We start from the raw sequence: 19,310 nt of genomic DNA, 5'->3' as shown, positions 1-19,310 counted from the left end.
CTTGGCCAGCAGGTTTTGGTAGTGGGTGACGGTGGTCTGGCTCAGGCGAAGACGCTCTTTCAGCCCCTCAATGACGACCTTCACACTCTCGTCCTCAGGCTGGACCTTACCGGGAACCTTCACATCCCTCAAGTCTTGCTTCTCATCAGACTGACCCATTGATTCCCTTGTGCTCTTCCCTGCCAGTCTTAACTCATTGATGACCTTATCCCTGGCAATGACCTCTATCTCTTTCACCTTGAGGCTTTTGAGAAGAGCAGAATTTTCATCCTTCAGTTTCTCCATCTCCTTATCAGCGACCTCCAGCAGCGAGACCTTGTTCCTGAGGCAGTCCAGCGCCTCCTCGAGTTGCTTGGGCAGAGGGAGAGTTGCATCAGGCACGTCAAGGAGGCTGAGGGTGCTCCTGTTGGTCACCGCCTCCTTGTGCCTCCTCTCATGCCTCGCCAGCGCCTCGTTCAGCTCCGCCTCCCTCTCGTCACACACCAGCTGTTCGTCCATCCACATTTTCTCCACGCTGATCAACTGGGTCTGGAGGTCGGTGATTCTCCGCTCCCTCTTCTCCATCTGTTTCTGGTGGAGAGACTCGTTCGCCTCCATCATCTGCAGCCTCTCCTCAAGCTCCACATTCCTCAGCTTGGCCTCCTCAAGCTTAGTACACCAGCTTGATACATGACTGGAAGGCTTGGGGGATGTTAGGGCTGTCTTGAGGTCATCCAGAGCCTCCTGTTTGACCTTGAGCTGCCTGAGAGTGATGTGGGACTCCATCTTGTTATGCTGGGCGCTGAGAAGGGCTTCCTGGAGGCTGTTCCGCTCCTGTCGCATTGTGTCCAGGACCTCCACCAGCTGCTCTTGTTGCGACAGAGGCACGGCTCCTGCGTACTGCTGCCTGGAAAGTTGGAAAGTTTTGTTTAGTCGGCGCAACATCTGTGGTCATATGCCGGAGAGAGACAGGAGGGGGAAGGAATTATAGGAGAAGGGAAACAGACCCCAGGAGACGGGACACAACCCCCAATTAATACCTGGTACCCATTCACTGCTGGGTGGACAGGGGCGTAGGGTACGGAAAAGCCGCCCAAATTTTTCCACTCTGCCCGGGAATCGAACCTGGACTCTCTCGGTTGTGAGCTGAGTGTGCTAACCACTGCACCACGAAGCCCCCCTGCTGCTTGGAAGTGGTGAAGGTATTTGTTGATCTCCGTGAATTGGTATCTTTTATATACATTGTGTTTTGACGAGGTACAAGTCTGAGGAGTAAAGAGCCTCCATTGATGTAGGCTTTCATTTACTTTAGACATTTATGTAGGATTAGGTGCAGAGTCTTCAAGGTGATATCAACTGTTTATGTGTTGTCTTCACACTGTCCTCTTTCTCAACACCAAGAAACTATTACAGTCACTCCCTCATTTGGTTCAACGTAGGAGCACAGAGGGAACAGTGAGGGCAGTGAAGGCAGCAGGTCATGAAGTCATATGAGAGAAACAGATTGGAGACATGACATGGGGGTAAAGAGGAGCCTGAGGGGCCCCAACATTCCGGCGCCCACCTGAGGTCCCTGATGATGAGGTGGAGGCGTGTGGCCCGGGCCCGGCTGGCGTCGCTGGAGGTCTCGTGGAGGCGCTCTCTGTCCCGCAGCTGCTGGGCCAGGCGGAACACCTCGCCACTCTGCTTCTCCTCCGTGGCCTTCATCTCCTCCACTTGGTGAAGCAACTCCAAATTTTTGACTTTCAGATAAGTTATTTCTCGATGAAGTTGATCTGGAATTATCAAATGAGGAAAGGTCTTACAAATTCAGTCTACAGTAAGTTCAAAGGATCAGTTAACATGGAGATACCAATTACTGACAGCACAGGAACCAACACTGAGGCAGAAACAGGAACTAATAACATTGGTAAGCAAGACAAAGTGGAACAAAACCTATTGCAATAAGTATTTGTTTTGGAGCCCCACAGTTATACCAATGAACCACACAAACTCACGACCGATATAGAGTAAACACTTGAGGAGAGAAATGTGGCTGCATCTTACGTATTTTGGAGCGCTCGTCACTGATGGCGGCCAAGTCCTGCGTCTCATGCCTCAGCTGCTCCACCTCCACCCGGCTGACGGCCTCCAGCAGCTGCCTCTGCCTGGCCTGGGTCTCCATCACGTCCACGGCTGCCCTAAGCTGCTGCACGCTGGTGGTCAGCTGGGCCTGACACACCAACAACACACATTGTAGGCCAGGAACATGATGCAGCGTGTTTCATATCCATAACACTACTTAACACTTAAAAGGACCTTGCATGTGTGGGATAAAACATGTGGTATGGATATTTTAGGAGACAGTGAGTGTATGTGTATGAATAATGAAGTGGCCAATTCACTGGCTATTCTCTCTCAGATAAGATGCATGTATTTTGTTTCTGAAGCCTTAGCTGTCATTTACTTACAAAGGAAATAAAGTACAATAATGCTAATATATTTTTCAACATTAAAGTTCACAGAAGATTCTTAACCTCTGTCCTGGGGGAGGAAATTCATCACAGGATCACACTCAGGGAGGATTACACTGATCCGAGTATCCTCCTAAAGATACCAAACGAACCTTCTCCTCGGTGAGCTCCTCCACCCTCCGGGCCACACTCTGGTACTCCTGCGGCAGGACGGCTCCCTGGAGGCGCTGCCGCAGCTCTGCCTCAGTGGTCTGCAGGCTCAGGTTCATCTTGGAGGTGGTGGCGGCTGTCTCCTCCAGCTCCTGCACCCTCCTGTGCAGCTCCTCACACTCCCCTGATGGCCCAGCACACCAGGCAGGGAGGACACAGTGCAGCATAAGGGACAGCTATCTTCGCCATCACTGATTCATTATCCTAACTGACTGACTGGATTTGTAGGTAGGCATGCTAATAACTACACCACGAAGATGCTGCTGTGACACACGATATGAACTCAAATCCTTTTTTCTATTGTTCTTCATCATTGAAATATCTTCCATCTTGTTCTGTTCCCTAATCCGTGACGCTCACTTCCTATCTCTTCATGATATACCAAACAAAACTCCATTCCTCTCTGCACCCTTTTAGGCTTTGTGTCCAGCCCCTCCATGTGGTGACAAGTTTCTGAAATGTTACACACAGCAAGTAACATCACGCTGCATTACTGCCACGCCACTGACTTACCCTTGATGCTCTGGTACATGGCGGCTGCGTGCTCTGCCTTCTGCTTCTCTGCCAGCTCCCGAAGCTCCACGGCTGCCAACTGTCTCGACAGCAGAGCAACCTGTGGCTGGGGAGGTAAAGTGCTGTCATGCTGGAGTTCTTGGTCAGTGGATGAAGGAACAACCCTTCCACTAGTGTTCCTGGTAACTCCAAAGCCAGAGTTCACCATCATCAACAGCAGGAACCATTACACGTCCACAGGAGGACAATGTGTTTTCTTTTATATAATTGATTTAAAAAAATATATAGATTTCTGGATCTTTTGACACTTGAATGAAGGAAATCGAATGGCTAATTACTGAGCAATATATAAAAAATGCATTACTCTGAGTGCATTCGTCAGTACGCAGTAAAGACACAAATTTGGTCAGTCGCTGCTACTGGGTTAAACGTGTGAGCCTGGGCACCAAAATGTTCAGTAATATGGCCGAGTGTGTTACCTGCACCGGCACGCTGTTTCCCCCCAGCAGGTTGAGGGAGGCCTGGAGGGAGTGCACCTTCTCCCGGGCACTCTCCAGCTTCTGGCACAACTGCTCCCTCTCGTGCAGCAGCTGTTGCTTCTCGGCTGCAAGCTCCTGCCCTTGAGACTTCTCTTGCATCTTAGCGTGGGAGAAGAAAGTGTTTTTAAGTATTCATTCATCATGGTAACCTTTGCTTCCTCGCTGTAGTGAAACCAAATTGGCAACGCTGTTTTGGTGTTGCCTCCTCCAGTTCTTTCCTCTCTGCTCTGCCTCACAGTCCCAACACAAATTTTTTCCTCTCATATGTCACCTATAGCTAGAGACAGGTGTTGGGGCTGTGTGGCAGAACAGAGGGGAGGAAAGGACCCACAGGAGCCAATGTTGTAACGGACTCACCAATTTGGTTTCACTGTACTGAATGTTGTCCCCATCATGTACAGTCAGCAAAAAAAGTATCGAACACCCAATAGTCGACTGAATACACCTTGGGCGAAATCCATAGACATGGTGTTGTGGTGGTTAGGTGGGTGCCAGTGGGTAGACTCGAGCCACTGGTACCCACCGAGCCGACACAAAACCATGTCAATAGGATTCGCTCAATTTCTGTTCAATCGACGCAAAGGTGTTCGATACTTTTTCTACCGACTGTACATCCGGGAAATGATTATGATGATGTATTCAGGTTGGTCTCCAGAACATAACAAGGTGTGCAGCCTACCATGCGGCTCTGTGCCTGCAGGAGGGAGCGGTACTTGGCGGTTGTGGCGGCCAGCTGGGCGCCGGTTTGGTCGGCCGCCGTCCTGGGAACACTCTGGGTGAGCTCGTTCTCAAGCTGGTAGATACGGTGCTTCAGGATTCCTTGTTCTTTTTCACCCTCATGCCTCAGCTGTGTGTGCAGAAAAGAAGGGAAACTTGTCTTTTTATCAGAGGTTTCAGGCATAGCAAAGAAGAGTTTAGCATCAAGAGAAAGGTAATAGGATGTCAAGATTCAGGAGATGAGTCAAGAATTGAACGATGTGAGGAACTATTGATGCATGAGGAGGTAGGTGCTCTCCTTTACACTGCCTGCCTGCACGCTGCCTCCTCCACTGCCTGTCTGTATAAGGGTCCCACGTTCCTTCCCCCAGTACACACCTGCTTCACCTGGAGGAGGCTCTGCTGCAGGGCCTCCAGCCGCTCTTTCAGCTGCTGGTGGAGGGACGTGATGGCCTCCTCCTGGTTGGCCTGGAGGCGCTTGGCAATCTCCAAGTCGTATCGAAGTTCTGCCAGCCGTCTCGTCAGCTATGAAGAGACAAAAAAAATTATACATAAATCAATATTGATATTTCTTTTGGCATCTCTTGTATTTTTTCTTAGGAGCAGAATGTTGCAAGCTTTTTTTTCCTTTGATCTGATTTTTACTTAACCCCTCCGCTGCAATTGGCACGGATTTGGCCTTCACTGGTAGCCTGGTAATATACACTCCCAGGTCTTTCTCTACCTCTGTGGTGGATAGTGGAGTGTTTCCCATGTGGTATTGGTGTGCTGGATATCCCTTCACTGGTAGCCTGGTAATATACACTCCCAGGTCTTTCTCTGCCTCTGTGGTGGATAGTGGAGTGTTTCCCATGTGGTATTGGTGTGCTGGATATCCCTTCACTGGTAGCCTGGTAACACACACTCCCAGGTCTTTCTCTGCCTCTGTGGTGGATAGTGGAGTGTTTCCCATGTGGTATTGGTGTGCTGGATATCCCTTCACTGGTAGCCTGGTAACACACACTCCCAGGTCTTTCTCTGCCTCTGTGGTGGATAGTGGAGTGTTTCCCATGTGGTATTGGTGTGCTGGATATCCCCTCTCAAGGTGCAGGACTTTACATTTTTCTTCATTGAATTGTAGCAGCCACTTATTGCTCCATTCCTGTAGCTTGGTGACGTCTTCTTGTAGGAAATCCACAGCGGAGAGGTTAACTCCCTCACAAAAATCTGCATGGAAAAATCACCTTGGCCAGCGCTCACCTTGGTCTCAACGCCCGGCTGTCCCGAGGCGAGGGTGTCCAGGGCAGCCTGCATCTCCTCCCGCTGGGCCTGCAGGGCGCCCACATCACCCCGCAGGCCAGCCACGGTCTTCTCCTGCTCTACTTTCTCTGCCTGCCATCGCTGCTTCTCCTCGGCCAACTGAAGGGCGGATATGAAGGGTTCAGTTAGGGCTGCAAAGTGATGATGTTAAAGCTAGACTGAGAGATTTTTATTACCATCCAGCAACTCTTTTACTTGTGGTTATATTAATTCTACTTATGTGACAAAGCCCAGTATTTCCTTAACCTGGTAGCAGCGATGGGCCAAATTTGTGGCTTTACCATGTAGCAGCGACAGGCCAAATTTGTGGCTTTACCATGTAGCAGCGACGGGCCAAATTTGTGGCTTTACCGTGTAGCAGCGACGGGCCAAATTTGTGGCTTTACCATGTAAAATTTGTGGCTTTACCGTGTAGCAGCGACAGGCCAAATTTGTGGCTTTACCATGTAGCAGTGACGGGCCAAATTTGTGCCATGATATAAACCCCCCAAAATAGATGCTACATAATCTGATCACAAATGCTTTGATATATATTATGAAATGGTTTGTGTGAGGGATGATTTTTTCTCATTTTTCTCGATTAGAGGGACCATTAAGAAACATGATCCCCGCAGCTACCAGGTTAAATATTAGTGAAAAGGTCAAATTTTTTAGCAATATTCTGAAGGCCAAGTTTAGAGACAGACTTTTAAATGAATTCTACTTTTCTACAAGCTCGAATTTAGTTGGCTTTAACATGAGACTGACTTGCACAGTACATGAGCATAAATAATGTGTGCAATATATCATGGTCTTCCTGGAGAATGGAGACTAACCCGGTAGATGCGTGGATCGTTTCTTAAGGGCCCCTCTAAGCAAGAAAAATGAGAAAAAATCATCACTCACACAAACCATTTCATAATATATATCAACGCATTTGTGATCAGTTTATGCATCATCTATTTTTGGGGGGGTTTACATCATGGCAAAAATCTGGCCTGTCGCTGGTACACGGTAAAGCCACAAATTTGGCCCATCACTGCTACCGGGTTAAGAACACAAATATATTAGTCCAGTGCAAGTTACAAGGGGTGGGTAGTACAAATATGTCTTCTATTTTACAGAGAGATGAAGTGAAGGCCTGAGTCTCCTGCCACAACTACTAATGGTATCTTTGTTGAGGTTCCAGTGTAAGGGAATGTCAGGAAGGATGGAAGGAGAGAGGTCAAAGCTGGGTGAGGAATCAGCTTGCTTCTCAAACTACTGGAAGGATCACAAGGGAAACAAAAGAAGCAGACAGGTGATTGTGGAATGGCAGGAAGGATGGAAGGAGAGAGATCAAGGGCGGGTGAGGAATCAGCTTGCCTCTCAAACAACTGGAAGGCTCACAAGGGAAACAGAGAAGCGGACAGGTGATTGTGGAATGCCAGGAAGGATGGAAGGAGAGAGATCAAGGGCGGGTGAGGCATCAGCTTGTCTCTCAAACAACTGGAAGGATCACAAGGGAAACAAGAGAAGCAGACAGGTGATTGCAGAATGCCAGGAAGGATGGAAGGAGAGAGATCAAGGGCGGGTGAGGAATCAGCTTGCCTCTCAAACTACTGGAAGGATCACAAGGGAAACAGAGAAGCGGACAGGTGATTGTGGAATGGCAGGAAGGATGGAAGGAGAGAGGTCAAAGCTGGGTGAGGAATCAGCTTGCCTCTCAAACTACTGGAAGGATCACAAGGGAAACAAGAGAAGCGGACAGGTGATTGTGGAATGCCAGGAAGGATGGAAGGATAGAGAACAAGGGCAGGTGAGGAATCAGCTTGCCTCTCAAACTACTGGAAGGATCACAAGGGAAACAAGAGAAGCAGACAGGTGATTGTGGAATGCCAGGAAGGATGGAAGGATAGAGAACAAGGGCAGGTGAAGAATCAGCTTGCCTCTCAAACTACTGGAAGGCTCACAAGGAAAACAAGAGAAGCAGACAGGTGATTGTGGAATGGCAGGAAGGATGGAAGGAGAGAGGTCAAAGCTGGGTGAGGAATCAGCTTGCCTCTCAAACTACTAGAAGGCTCACAAGGGAAACAGAGAAGCAGACAGGTGATTGTGGAATGCCAGGAAGGATGGAAGGAGAGAGATCAAGGGCGGGTGAGGAATCAGCTTGCCTCTCAAACAACTGGAAGGCTCACAAGGGAAACAGAGAAGCAGACAGGTGATTGTGGAATGGCAGGAAGGATGGAAGGAGAGAGATCAAGGGCGGGTGAGGAATCAGCTTGCCTCTCAAACTACTGGAAGGATCACAAGGGAAACAAGAGAAGCAGACAGGTGATTGTGGGTGCCAAGGACCTGGAAAAAACAACACAGCACTAATAAATGAACAAAACAGGAGAGGTTCGGTAACTTACAAGGGTGTTGAGGTCTGAGACTTGCACTCTGAGACCCTCAAATTGTGTGGTGTAGATGCCAACTCTCTGCTCCCTCTCACTGATCCCCTCCTCTCTCTTACTACACTCCTTGATAAGAGGTGAAGCAAGGGGTCACTACACTATATGCACTACAAAAAATAACCACAAATTGCTAAGTAAGAAAAATAAGCAGGAAAACTATTATCCAGATGGTATGAGTCTCAATTTGCCATCACATTCTGAGAAGCAAAACAAGGCATTGGTTTACCTGCATTAAGAAAGTGACCTGGTTTTTCAGTTTTGCGATGATCTCTTCGGCCGAGGGAGGCAGGTGGCCCAGTGCCTTGATCAGCTGGTCCAGGGCGGCGGTGGGTGACCTGCTGGTGGGCTCTAGGGTAGGTGGTGGTTCTGGGGACACTCTCTCTTCAGGACTTCTTGTTGGTTCCTCTTTCGACTTCTCAAAGGACTTTTTCTTCTTGAGCTCATTCTGTATTATTCTTTCCAGCGATGCTTTTTCACCTTCAAGCCTAAAAGAAGCACCCATTTATTAGTAGGACTCTCACCCACTAAACACTGATAATGAACTTGACAGGAGGGAGTTCATGTTGAGTGGCAGGATTTCTTCTTCTTCCTCCTCTCATTTAACATCCTCATTTTCCTTTGTGGGGTTGGACGAGGTTGAGGGGGAGGATTTACATAGATTTACATAGATAATCAGACCACACAGACCCCATGAACCAATCACAATCAACTATAGTTTTGATGCATGACTTGGGGGGCAGTTCCCTTCTCTTTACATATGGCAACGTGCATGAAGTCAACCCCTTCTCCCTCTCTCTATGTCACTCATTGTCTTCTAGGTAAATGTTCTGTTGTGTCAAGAGAAGATGGCGCCACTATAAACACCTGCCTGCACCAATACGGGGTGGGGCCGACTACAATCCAGGCCCCTCAAGCAAGCCTACCGTGGCGCTATGGGCATAGACGTAAAAGAAATAAAAAAATCTGTGTTTCGAGTGTTGTCCTCACCTCAGACACCTTTCCTGAAGTGTTTCCAGCTGCGCCTGAGTGTTGTGGTCGGTTGAGTCTTGGCGGCGCTGCTGGATAAGCTGACTCACGGCGGTGCTCAGGTGGCTTATCTGGCCCTCAATGGACTGCAGCTGCTGCCCTGATGACACCTCTGAAATACAAGCGCTTTCCTGGCTCTTTACAACAATGCAGATGGTCTTAACCCGGTAGCAGCAACGGGCCAAATTTGTGGCTTTACTGTGTAGCAGTGACGGGCCAAATTTGTGGCTTTACCGTGTAGCAGTGACGGGCCAAATTTGTGGCTTTACCGTGTAGCAGTGACGGGCCAAATTTGTGGCTTTACCGTGTAGCAGAGACGGGCCAAATTTGTGGCTTTACCGTGTAGCAGCGACGGGCCAAATTTGTGGCTTTACCGTGTAGCAGCGACGGGCCAAATTTGTGCCATGATATAAACCCCCCAAAATAGATGATACATAATCTGATCAGAAATGCTTTGATGTATATATTATGAAATGGTTTGTGTGAGGGGTGATTTTTTCTCATTTTTCTCGCTTGGAGGGACCATTAAGAAGCATGATCCCCGCTGCTACTGGGTTAAAGCATTAGACAGTAGCAGTCGATTCACTATCTTATAGAATAATAAATATTTTTGGGTCCAAACAGACAAAGAGGGTGCCAAGCTATTGCATGCATCCCTTGTACCTAGAAGCAGCCCTGCTCATAGAATCAGAAACTGGTGTAATGGGATCAGAGTGGATCTTCAAGAACATGATATAGTGACCTGCATGATGTAGAGTGACCAACACCAATATTGTCTGTCCTGTGCCCACACTTGCTGGTCGTGGTTCATTTACCGGCCATGGCAAAGTTCATCCCTCTCACCCAGAAGTACAGCAACTGGAAAGTATACTGTACGTCAACACTGATTGTGACTCACCGGCCCGGGTTGTCTTGGGCATCTCTATGGTGGTCAGCTGCAGGGAGCTCCTGGTGTTAGAGAGCTCCCTCGTCATCTCATACATCTGGAAGAAAATTATGATAACCAATACAAGCTTTTCATGGGTCATGGCTTAAAGAATAATACCAAGTTGCTGAGAGAGAAAAGAGAGACTGAAGATAATAGTACTGTATATTTTTTAAGTTCAAGGGTCGTCTTGTATTCTGGCATATATGATAGGCGTAGACGTAAAAAAAAAATAATAATAATAATAATAAATAAAAAATAAATAAATAAATAAATACACATGCAAACACGTACAAACACACACACCTTCGTCCGCAGGGCCACCTTCTCGTCCTGCAGTTTGTTGACCTGGTTGGTGAGTCGCTCGATGATGGCCTTGCTCTCCTGCCAGTTGGTCTTCTTCACCCCTGGAAGGTCAATGTCCTCCCGGGGTTCAAGGTTCAGCTGCTCCCTGTACAAGAAAAACAGCTCTCAAAGGGGAGGATAACAGTTGTGTCTTTGTTGGGTTAGTAAGATATCTATGGTAAGTATTGTTAAGGAACTATTACACCGGGCAAATTTTCCGTGGATCTTCAGTCAAACCACGATTTCCGCCGGCGTGGTTCTCATTTGTTTCTTGTTATTGCTGGTGATGATGATGATGGTGAGTAACGCCGCGCCGTCCGTCAAGGAACTCTACCGTAGCTTTGGAAGATCATGGACTCATCAGAAAACCACACCAGCGGAAATCGTGGTTTGACTGAAGATCCACGGAAAATTTGCCCAGTGTAATAGCCCCTTTAGATGCTTCCACCCTTACATCAGCTATTTCCAAAGACTGTAAAGGAGATCAACCAGATTCTAATGAGCATTCTTCTGGGTTCATGATACAAAGGAAGAGTCAAAGTACTCTGAAAATGCTCAAAACTCCTCTGAAAGTCCTGTCATATATGTGTCTTTGGGCCACTGGGTTAAAGCTCTAAGAGACACTGTGAGCTTGACTAAATCTAGAGAAAATAAAAAGAAGACAAAAAAATATAAAAAAAGTGAAAAAGGAAGATGAAAAGGATAAAAATGTGACTAACAAAACCTCACACTGGTATACATGACCCAGGCTGGCAGACTCACCTTAGCTGGTAGTTTTCATCAAGCAGGTCGTTGATGTTGATCTGCAGGGTGTTGACGAGGCCGGTGAGCTGCGTGAGCTGGGTGTCCCTCATGCGCACCTGGCTCCGTACCTCCTTCAGCTCCCTCACGGCGTCGGCCAGCGAGAACTCCCCGGCTAGGTGGGACTGCAGCTCTCCGATCACTGTTGACAGCTGGAGGAGAGCACGGTATGAAGAGGTCACATAAATACTTCTCTGTTCCATTCATCATCGCCATCATCACTGCCTGCGACATCAATGCTTTCCCACGGGAGTCTCAAAACACCACTCAAACCAAAATTGATTACTCTTTCGGCATCTTCCTCTGTCTTAGTTTTAACCCGGTAGCAGCAGGGATCATGTTTCTTAATGGTCCCTCCAAGCGAGAAAAATGAGAAAAAAATCACCCCTCACACAAACCATTTCATAATACATATCAAAGCATTTGTGATCAGATTATGTATCATCTATTTTGGGGGTTTATATCATGGCACAAATTTGGCCTGTCGTTGCTACACGGTAAAGCCACAAATTTGTCCCGTCGCTGCTACTGGGTTAAAGAAGCAGCCTGTTTGGGCACTATTTCTACAATTTTGTTTTGCCACTAGACAGGATTTTATACGTAGTCAAAAATTAATTGATTCTCAGAGGGTCATAAGGTTTGTGTATAAAGATGTGAAGATTCCTTTTATGTTCACAGTGCCACACAATAGCGCATCATTACTGTTATGCAGAGAACTCACATCCTGTGCGTGCAGCTGTGCGTCCTCCTCAGCCGCCAGGAGCTGTGTGCGCATCTGCTGCAGCTGCTGCCGTGCATCACTAAGCTCCAGGCGCAGCTGGCCGATGACGGCACCCTCCCCACTGCCCGGCGGACTGAAATTATACTTACTTTATTAAGCATTAACACCTAATGACTCAAAGCGTAGGTCAATAGGAAGAAGGATATTTCAAGTAGTGTATCATATATCAGTCTGTCATTGTGATTTCCTGTCATCTTTTGAGCGCTCCCTTAATTTCTAAATACCACACAACAGATTTGTTATGCAGAACTTGAGGCAAATCCCAGAAAAGTTCAAGGCAGTCACTTTATTGACCTTCAAGTGGTGTCCTTTAATATATGCAGACCTCTTGCTCTTGTTACTGTGATATTTATGGCATCCTAAAGGGTCTATTACACTGGGCAAATTTTCCGTGGATCTTCAGTCAAACCACGATTTCCGCTGGCGTGGTTTTCATATTTCCGTGTTTTTCTGGCATGTCCACGATTTTCCAAAGCTACGGTAGATTTCACCGAAGGACGACGGTATTACTCACCATCATCATCATCAGCAATAACAAGAAAGAAATGAGAACCACGCCAGCGAAAATCATGGTTTGACTGAAGCTCCACGGAAAATTTGCCCAGTGTAATAGCCCCTTAAGTCAGGTTCTCTATCAACAATTTTACTTGGTGCTGCCCGGGTACACATGCCACACTCACGTCTTGGCCTTCTTCAGCTGGGTGATGACGTGGGCACTGCCGTCCATCTCCTTCGCTGCCTCCTTCAGCTGCTCGCTCAGCTGACTCACCTCCTCATCCTTCTCCTTCAGTTGCTGTGTTTGTGTATAAATTTTTCCCTTGTAATGCTGAGAAAACTAATTCCTTAAAATGCATAGATGGTTCACACCACCACCCCACACCTTCCCTCACACCCCCACACCTTCCATGACATCCCCACACCTCCCTCACACCCCCACATCTTCCATCACACCCCCACACCTTCCATCACACCCCCACACCTTCCATGACACCCCCACACCTTCCATGACACCCCCACACCTTCCCTCACACCCCCACATCTTCCATCACATCCCCACACCTCCCTCACACCCCCACACCTTCCATGACACCCCCACACCTCCCCTCACACCCCCACACCTTCCATGACACCCCCACACCTTCCCTGAGTCTAGACAATCTGGCCACATAAAAGGCACTGAAAAAATAAGGAAAGGTACACAAGGCAAGTATGCAAGAAAGGGCCAGTTCCACAGACACATCCTCACCTTCTCCAGCTGAACCACCTTGGCCGCCTCCCTCTGAGCCTGCGCCCCGGAGGACAGCATGGAGCATTGGTGCAGCTGAGCCTTCACCTTCTGCAGCTCCTCCTCGCGTTGCCGCACCACAACCTGCCGACAGTGTGAGGGTGAGAGTGTGGGACAGGCTGGGGGCTCCTCCTCATGCAAGTACAAGTATGTGTGTAAGGAGAAGCTGTTTAGTGATGACCCGTGGACCAAGAACCTTCCCTCCATTGCTATGAATATATGTCAGTATCATCCACAGACAAAACCCTTTCCCTTCCCTGCTATGAATATATGTACTACCATCTTCACAGTTCAAGAATATAATGGTAACATGATCAACTCTGCTCACAAGTCATACATGCATTAACCCGGTAGCAGCAACGGGCCAAATTTGTGGCTTTACCGTGTAGCAGTGACGGGCCAAATTTGTGACTTTACCATGTAGCAGTGACGGGCCAAATTTGTGACTTTACCATGTAGCAGCGACGGGCCAAATTTGTGCCATGATATAAACCCCCAAAATAGATGATACATAATCTGATCGTAAATGCTTTGATATATATTATGAAATGGTTTGTGTGAGGGGTGATTTTTTTCTCATTTTTCTCGCTTGGAGGGACCATTAAGAAACATGATCCCCGCTGCTACCGGGTTAAGATTCTGAATTGTGCAAGAATGAGGTGGATACAAGATCTTAGGCTACTTGAATTTGAGCTATTTGCTATATATGGGATGTGGCTTTCTTTTTTGTTCAGTTTTTCATATATATATTTAATTTAAAGTTCGATATTTTGAATGTCGCAATATATTACTCATGAATCACCCAATTTCATCTTACACTATTTAGCATCCCACTGTGCCTCTCTGAATACATATGAACTTTCCCCTGTGTTCCCTGCCCCACCTCCAGCTGGTCCACCCGGGCGTCCACTGCAGCACTCAGCTCGTCATAGCGCTGCTGCACACGAGCCTTCTCAGTGGCCAGCTCCTCCACATGGCAGTGCTGGCCCTCCACCTCGCCCTGCACTGCGGCAAGCCTCTCTGGGAAGGAACGGCAATATATTTTTTATCAGGTATACGAGACTAGCCACTCACCAGCAGAAGCATACAGCACCAGTAGAAGGAAAGCATAGAAAACAATCTCAAGCAATAAGCCAAAAATTAATTCTTCCAAGCCATTTCTAGCAAGGCTTAAACCCCAAAAAATAGATGATATAACAACCCTCACAAATGATGGTTTGTGGGGTCATGATTTTTCCACATTTTCTGGTTAGGGGACCATTAAGAAACATTACCCGCTACTGTTAAATACCACAGTTCTTGACCACTCCAGTTGTGAAGAGGATTAGGGTATATGTGAACTCTGGCCTTTGACCAGAAACTGAGGGAGGGGGAGATAGGTGAGGTCAAGAATCTAGGCTTGATCTGAGAATGATGCTGTCCTTCTTCCTGGCATTACCAAGGCATGTACCCCATACCTTGCAGGTGTTTGTGGGACTCCTTGAGCTGCACGTAGTCTGCCGTGAGGTCGGTGATCTCCCGCGTGGCCTCCCCCAGACGCCCCTCCAGCTCTTCCGCCGACACTCTCAGGGCCGCTCGTTCCTCCTCGCAGCTCTGGGGGTGAAAGGATGACTCAACTAAACCTGAAAGTAAACTGAAATGAAAAGAGCAATACTGTAAAGAAGCAATGCACACCTGTAGGTCATCCATAAACTGCTGTATTTCCAAGTTCTTGCGATTAAGTGACTCTTCCATTTCTTTCTTCTTCAGGCGCCAAGCAGTTGACCAGTCCTGGGGAGACACATTGTTGAGTGGTTATGTAGGTATCTTCTGCATAAGTTATTACTACTTATTAGATCTGTGGATTATTTGTAATATTTGTAATAATTCTGTGTTACTAAGGTTTTCAAAAGCACAACCTACTTTTTCCAACAAGTCCTAATTTGACAAAATATTTCTTTCCAAGGTAATATTTATTGATAGTGTTCGCTACAGGAATAGGTATTTACACAGGACTCGTGTGTGTTGGTCCTGATAAATTACACATATGCAAACTTTATCCAATAAAACAATCAACTAACCAATCAGTCCCTTACATAGGCAATGTGTTCCTCCTCCCTGTCAGCGGTGCCTCCCTCCCTCAGCTGAGCCTGCAGGCGCTTCACCTCCTGTTGCAGTTCCCTCTCCCTCTTGGCGTCCCTCCGGCCAGCAGACTCCGCCAGGCTGCCCAGCTCCTGCTCCAGAGCTGAGGCCTGTCAGCATGGGTGAAAACACAGTCAGCCTTGTATACGACAGAAAATAAATAAAACAGTTAACTGCAAGGGAGACAAAACAGTACGAGTAGTCAATACATACTGATACTGCCTCTGACAACCTTACTTGTTATATCCTTGCCTGCCTTGGGCAATGAAGTGTGTTACCTTGACACAACCAGAGTTAACACACATCCAGTCTAACATCATATTTCCCCTGCCTCGCCTCTGTCAAGAATTTGGAATAACGTCCATATTCTCACACTTTCAGCTCTCAACAACACAGAACTCCAGAGCAAAAGAAAAAAAAACAAAAAAAGAAATTAGTCGGGTTCTCAAGACTGTTTTTCATGTGCATAGTGCAGAAGCCTTGTCAAACTATCACTAGGCTCATAAAACTACACATGGAAATGTCCACAAGAACCTCTACAAAAGCCTTATAAAATTGGGGTGTGTAAGCCTTGAAATGTTTAAAAATATGGGCCTAGGCCACAAAACCATAAATATTCTCCTTGTAAGGTTTAAGGTATAAAGTCCACTGCCACACAGCATCCTGACCACAACAACCTCTATGAAAGTCTTATCAAATGTGTGTATAAGTAAGCCCTGAAATTTTTAAGAGTATGGACAAAAGACACAAAACCACATTATATCTTTCCCTTGTAAGGTTTAAGGTATAAAGTCCACTGCCTCGCCCCAGCCCCACAACACCCTGACCTGCGTGTGCTTGGCCATCATCACTGCCTGGCTCAGCGTGAACAGCATCTCCAGCTTGTCCACTGTCTTGTCGCGCCGCCGCAGCCTTGTAATGCCGACTAGGGCCTGTGGGGGAGGAGGGGAAAGCTGGACTCAGGATAAGGTGAGAACATATGAACAGAAATCCCAAACACACTGAGAGGAGAGATATGAAGCCTTAACTAAGATTGAGGTAAAAACAGTAGGAAAAGGATAATGACTAGGAATAAGGAGAGACAAATGAACAGAAATCCCAAACACAGGGGAAAGAAATGAAGGCTTAACTAAGATTGAGGTAAAAGCATTAAAAAAGTGATGGCTTAACTTAGAATGAGACAAAACTATACAAGAGAAAGGAAAGAAATAACTGTCAGATATATGTATTTAATCAATGTAAATTCATATCACAGTCTGTAAGGGAAAAAAATTGAGGCTTAAATAAAAGTAAGGTAGAACTGAATAAGGAAAAAAATCAACCTCCAGATAGCTTCATAAATTTCTCAACTAGGCTAAAGGCAAAGAGGTGAAAGCTTGACTAAGAATGACGAAAACATATAAGGAATGCAGGCTTGGCTGAAAATGAGGGTAAACTGTTAACCCGGTAGCAGCGGGGATCATGTTTCTTAATGGTCCCCCCAAGTGAGAAAAAATGAGAAAAAATCACCCCTCACACAAACCATTTCATAATATATATCCAAGCATTTGTGATCAGATTATGTATCATCTATTTTTGGGGATTTAAATCATGGCACAAATTTGGCCCGTCGCTGCTACACGGTAAAGCCACAAATTTGTCCCATCGCTGCTACACGGTAAAGCCACAAATTTGTCCCATCGCTGCTACACGGTAAAGCCACAAATTTGTCCCATCGCTGCTACACGGTAGAGCCATAAATTTGTCCCACCGCTGCTACATGGTAAAGCCACAAATTTGTCCCATCGCTGCTACACGGTAAAGCCACAAATTTGTCCCATCGCTGCTACATGGTAAAGCCACAAATTTGTCCCATCGCTGCTACACGGTAAAGCCACAAATTTGTCCCATCGCTGCTACACGGTAAAGCCACAAATTTGTCCCATCGCTGCTACACGGTAAAGCCACAAATTTGTCCCGTCGCTGCTACATGGTAAAGCCACAAATTTGTCCCATCGCTGCTACATGGTAGAGCCATAAATTTGTCCCACTGCTGCTACATGGTAAAGCCACAAATTTGGCCCGTCGCTGCTACCGGGTTAAGGAAAGTCAAACTGCTAAAAAAAATACTTCCCAAGCATGAACTGTGGGGTGAAGGAGTAAAGGCTTCACCAGGTGTTAGACAAAAAAAACATGAAGGAAAAAAATAATAAAAAATAAGACATGAAAAAATCTTGTTTGTTGAGAAGAAAATTTAATGTAACTTGCTACAAACTGTATCATTACCAATTACATTAGAATTACCATTACTACCATTACCTTTCTTTATTACCATTTAAAAGCTAAGGTCTGTAAGGCAGCTTATCTATCAACTATACGCAGAAGCAGTGTCAGCGAGGTTTTTGTTCTGATCTTTATCGTACCCTTGAGCTGCCTCCTTCACCATTCTTACCATACTTACTACCATATTTTATCATCATTATTGTCATTCACATCTATACAAAGCTAAGGTCTGTAAGGAAGCTAATCTGCCAACCATTTTCAGGAGCGGCACCAGAAAGACATTTATGTTTAATCTGTTTTGCCCTTGAGCTGCCTCCTTCACCATTCTTAACATACTTACTACCATATTTTATTAACATTATTGTCATTCACATCTATACAAAGCTAAGGTCTGTAAGGAAGCTAATCTGCCAACCATTTTCAGGAGCGGCACCAGAAAGACATTTATGTTTAATCTGTTTTGCCCTTGAGCTGCTTCCTTTACTGTAAAAATAGACAGAATAAAAAATAGATAGAAGAGAAGATGGCGCCACTATAAACACTTGCCTGCGCCATGACGGGCTGGGGACAACCCGGACGACTACCATCCAGGCCCCCTCAAGCAAGCCTACTGGCACAATAGGCGTTGACGTAAAAAAAAAAAAAGGTCCCCCACCCAGCTGTCCCTCCACCTGCCGCCACACCCACCTGGTAGAGCTCCTCCAGCTGCGCCTCCTCCCAGTCCCCCGCCCCCTCCGCCACCCCCCGCAGGTACTCCCAGTCCACATGCATCCTCCTCCACGGCTCTGTCACCAGGAAGAGAAGGATGGAATAGCTAGGTTGGCAAGTCATGTTACTGGCTAATAAACAGACGGGGTAAATGTTTGTTTACTTTTACTGAATGTTTTTACTTGAAATCCTCTAAGCTTATGGCACAGTGAAAAAGATCACTCTTAATGGATAGGAACTTGAGATATTGTGATGTAAACAGCTTGTGCACTGCCTTCTGTAGGATAAAATTGGGCGCACACACACACACACACACACACACTGTCCTAACTTACACAGAGATAAGTAAAAAAATTCATCTGACAAGATTAATCACATAAAACAGACGAATTATTGAAAAGTGGCAATGGAGTCAGGGAGCAAAGGGAACACAAGATAAAACTAGGTAAGCACAACAATGTAAACACAACAAGGTAAATACAAGGTAAGCACAACAAGGTAAACACAACAAGGTAAATACAAGGTAAGCACAACAAGGTAAACACAGCAAGGTAAACACAGCCCCCGCCCACCTGCGCCTTCCTCGAGCCACCAGGTGTGTGTGTGCTTCCCTCCCTCCTGTGCTGTGTCGTGGGCGTGTCTGGGTGCCGGGGCTACAGTGGGGGCGCCCGCGGCATGCTGTGGTGACCCTGCAGGCGGCGGCACCAGCACAGCGAAGGGCCAGCTCTCTATATGCCTGGATCACACCTGCCGCCCGTGTTGACAGGTAGCGCGCGTTGCCATGGTGACGAGTGTTGTCAACTCCACAGGTGCGCCGATCCACTTTTCGTGTACTTTACAATTGCTATGTGGTTTTCTTTCGTCATTTCTATCCGAAGTTAAGAGTGGTTTCATTAACTACTCTTCTGTTGTTTACCCTGGCAGCATAATGT

At 46.8% G+C, this 19,310-nt stretch overlaps 1 protein-coding gene across 4 annotated transcripts in view; it reads right to left on the bottom strand.

Moving 5' to 3' along the window:
• The window catches only part of LOC126988216 (centrosomal protein of 290 kDa-like), a 31,429-nt gene that overhangs the window by 2,055 nt on the left and 10,064 nt on the right, over window positions 1-19,310 (bottom strand). The window contains exons 1-25 of one of the 4 annotated variants that reach the window (XM_050846209.1): window positions 18,951-19,225; window positions 18,358-18,455; window positions 16,236-16,340; window positions 15,363-15,518; window positions 14,962-15,057; window positions 14,745-14,880; window positions 14,171-14,307; window positions 13,249-13,371; window positions 12,683-12,795; window positions 11,943-12,075; window positions 11,183-11,373; window positions 10,382-10,526; window positions 10,049-10,133; window positions 9,112-9,262; window positions 8,351-8,609; window positions 8,083-8,190; window positions 5,651-5,809; window positions 4,790-4,936; window positions 4,374-4,541; window positions 3,635-3,793; window positions 3,156-3,261; window positions 2,585-2,766; window positions 2,026-2,191; window positions 1,544-1,754; window positions 1-886 (exon numbers count right to left, since the gene is read on the bottom strand). The exon at window positions 1-886 is cut by the window's left edge and continues 2,055 nt beyond it. In XM_050846209.1, coding sequence (XP_050702166.1) covers window positions 1-886; window positions 1,544-1,754; window positions 2,026-2,191; window positions 2,585-2,766; window positions 3,156-3,261; window positions 3,635-3,793; window positions 4,374-4,541; window positions 4,790-4,936; window positions 5,651-5,809; window positions 8,083-8,190; window positions 8,351-8,609; window positions 9,112-9,262; window positions 10,049-10,133; window positions 10,382-10,526; window positions 11,183-11,373; window positions 11,943-12,075; window positions 12,683-12,795; window positions 13,249-13,371; window positions 14,171-14,307; window positions 14,745-14,880; window positions 14,962-15,057; window positions 15,363-15,518; window positions 16,236-16,340; window positions 18,358-18,441 — 4,206 coding nt within the window. In that variant the 5' untranslated portion in view covers window positions 18,442-18,455; window positions 18,951-19,225. Of the gene's footprint in view, window positions 887-1,543; window positions 1,755-2,025; window positions 2,192-2,584; window positions 2,767-3,155; window positions 3,262-3,634; window positions 3,794-4,373; window positions 4,542-4,789; window positions 4,937-5,650; window positions 5,810-8,082; window positions 8,191-8,350; window positions 8,610-9,111; window positions 9,263-10,048; window positions 10,134-10,381; window positions 10,527-11,182; window positions 11,374-11,942; window positions 12,076-12,682; window positions 12,796-13,248; window positions 13,372-14,170; window positions 14,308-14,744; window positions 14,881-14,961; window positions 15,058-15,362; window positions 15,519-16,235; window positions 16,341-18,357; window positions 18,456-18,950; window positions 19,226-19,310 lie in introns of those variants that run through there. The other 3 variants (XM_050846212.1, XM_050846210.1, XM_050846211.1) reach the window with 3 other exon arrangements.

This window comes from Eriocheir sinensis, chromosome 68, assembly GCF_024679095.1.
Source record: "Eriocheir sinensis breed Jianghai 21 chromosome 68, ASM2467909v1, whole genome shotgun sequence".
In the NCBI taxonomy this organism is placed as follows: domain Eukaryota; kingdom Metazoa; phylum Arthropoda; class Malacostraca; order Decapoda; family Varunidae; genus Eriocheir; species Eriocheir sinensis.
Note: the sequence above shows the minus strand (reverse complement) of the source record. Positions and strands in the feature narration are given on the sequence as shown.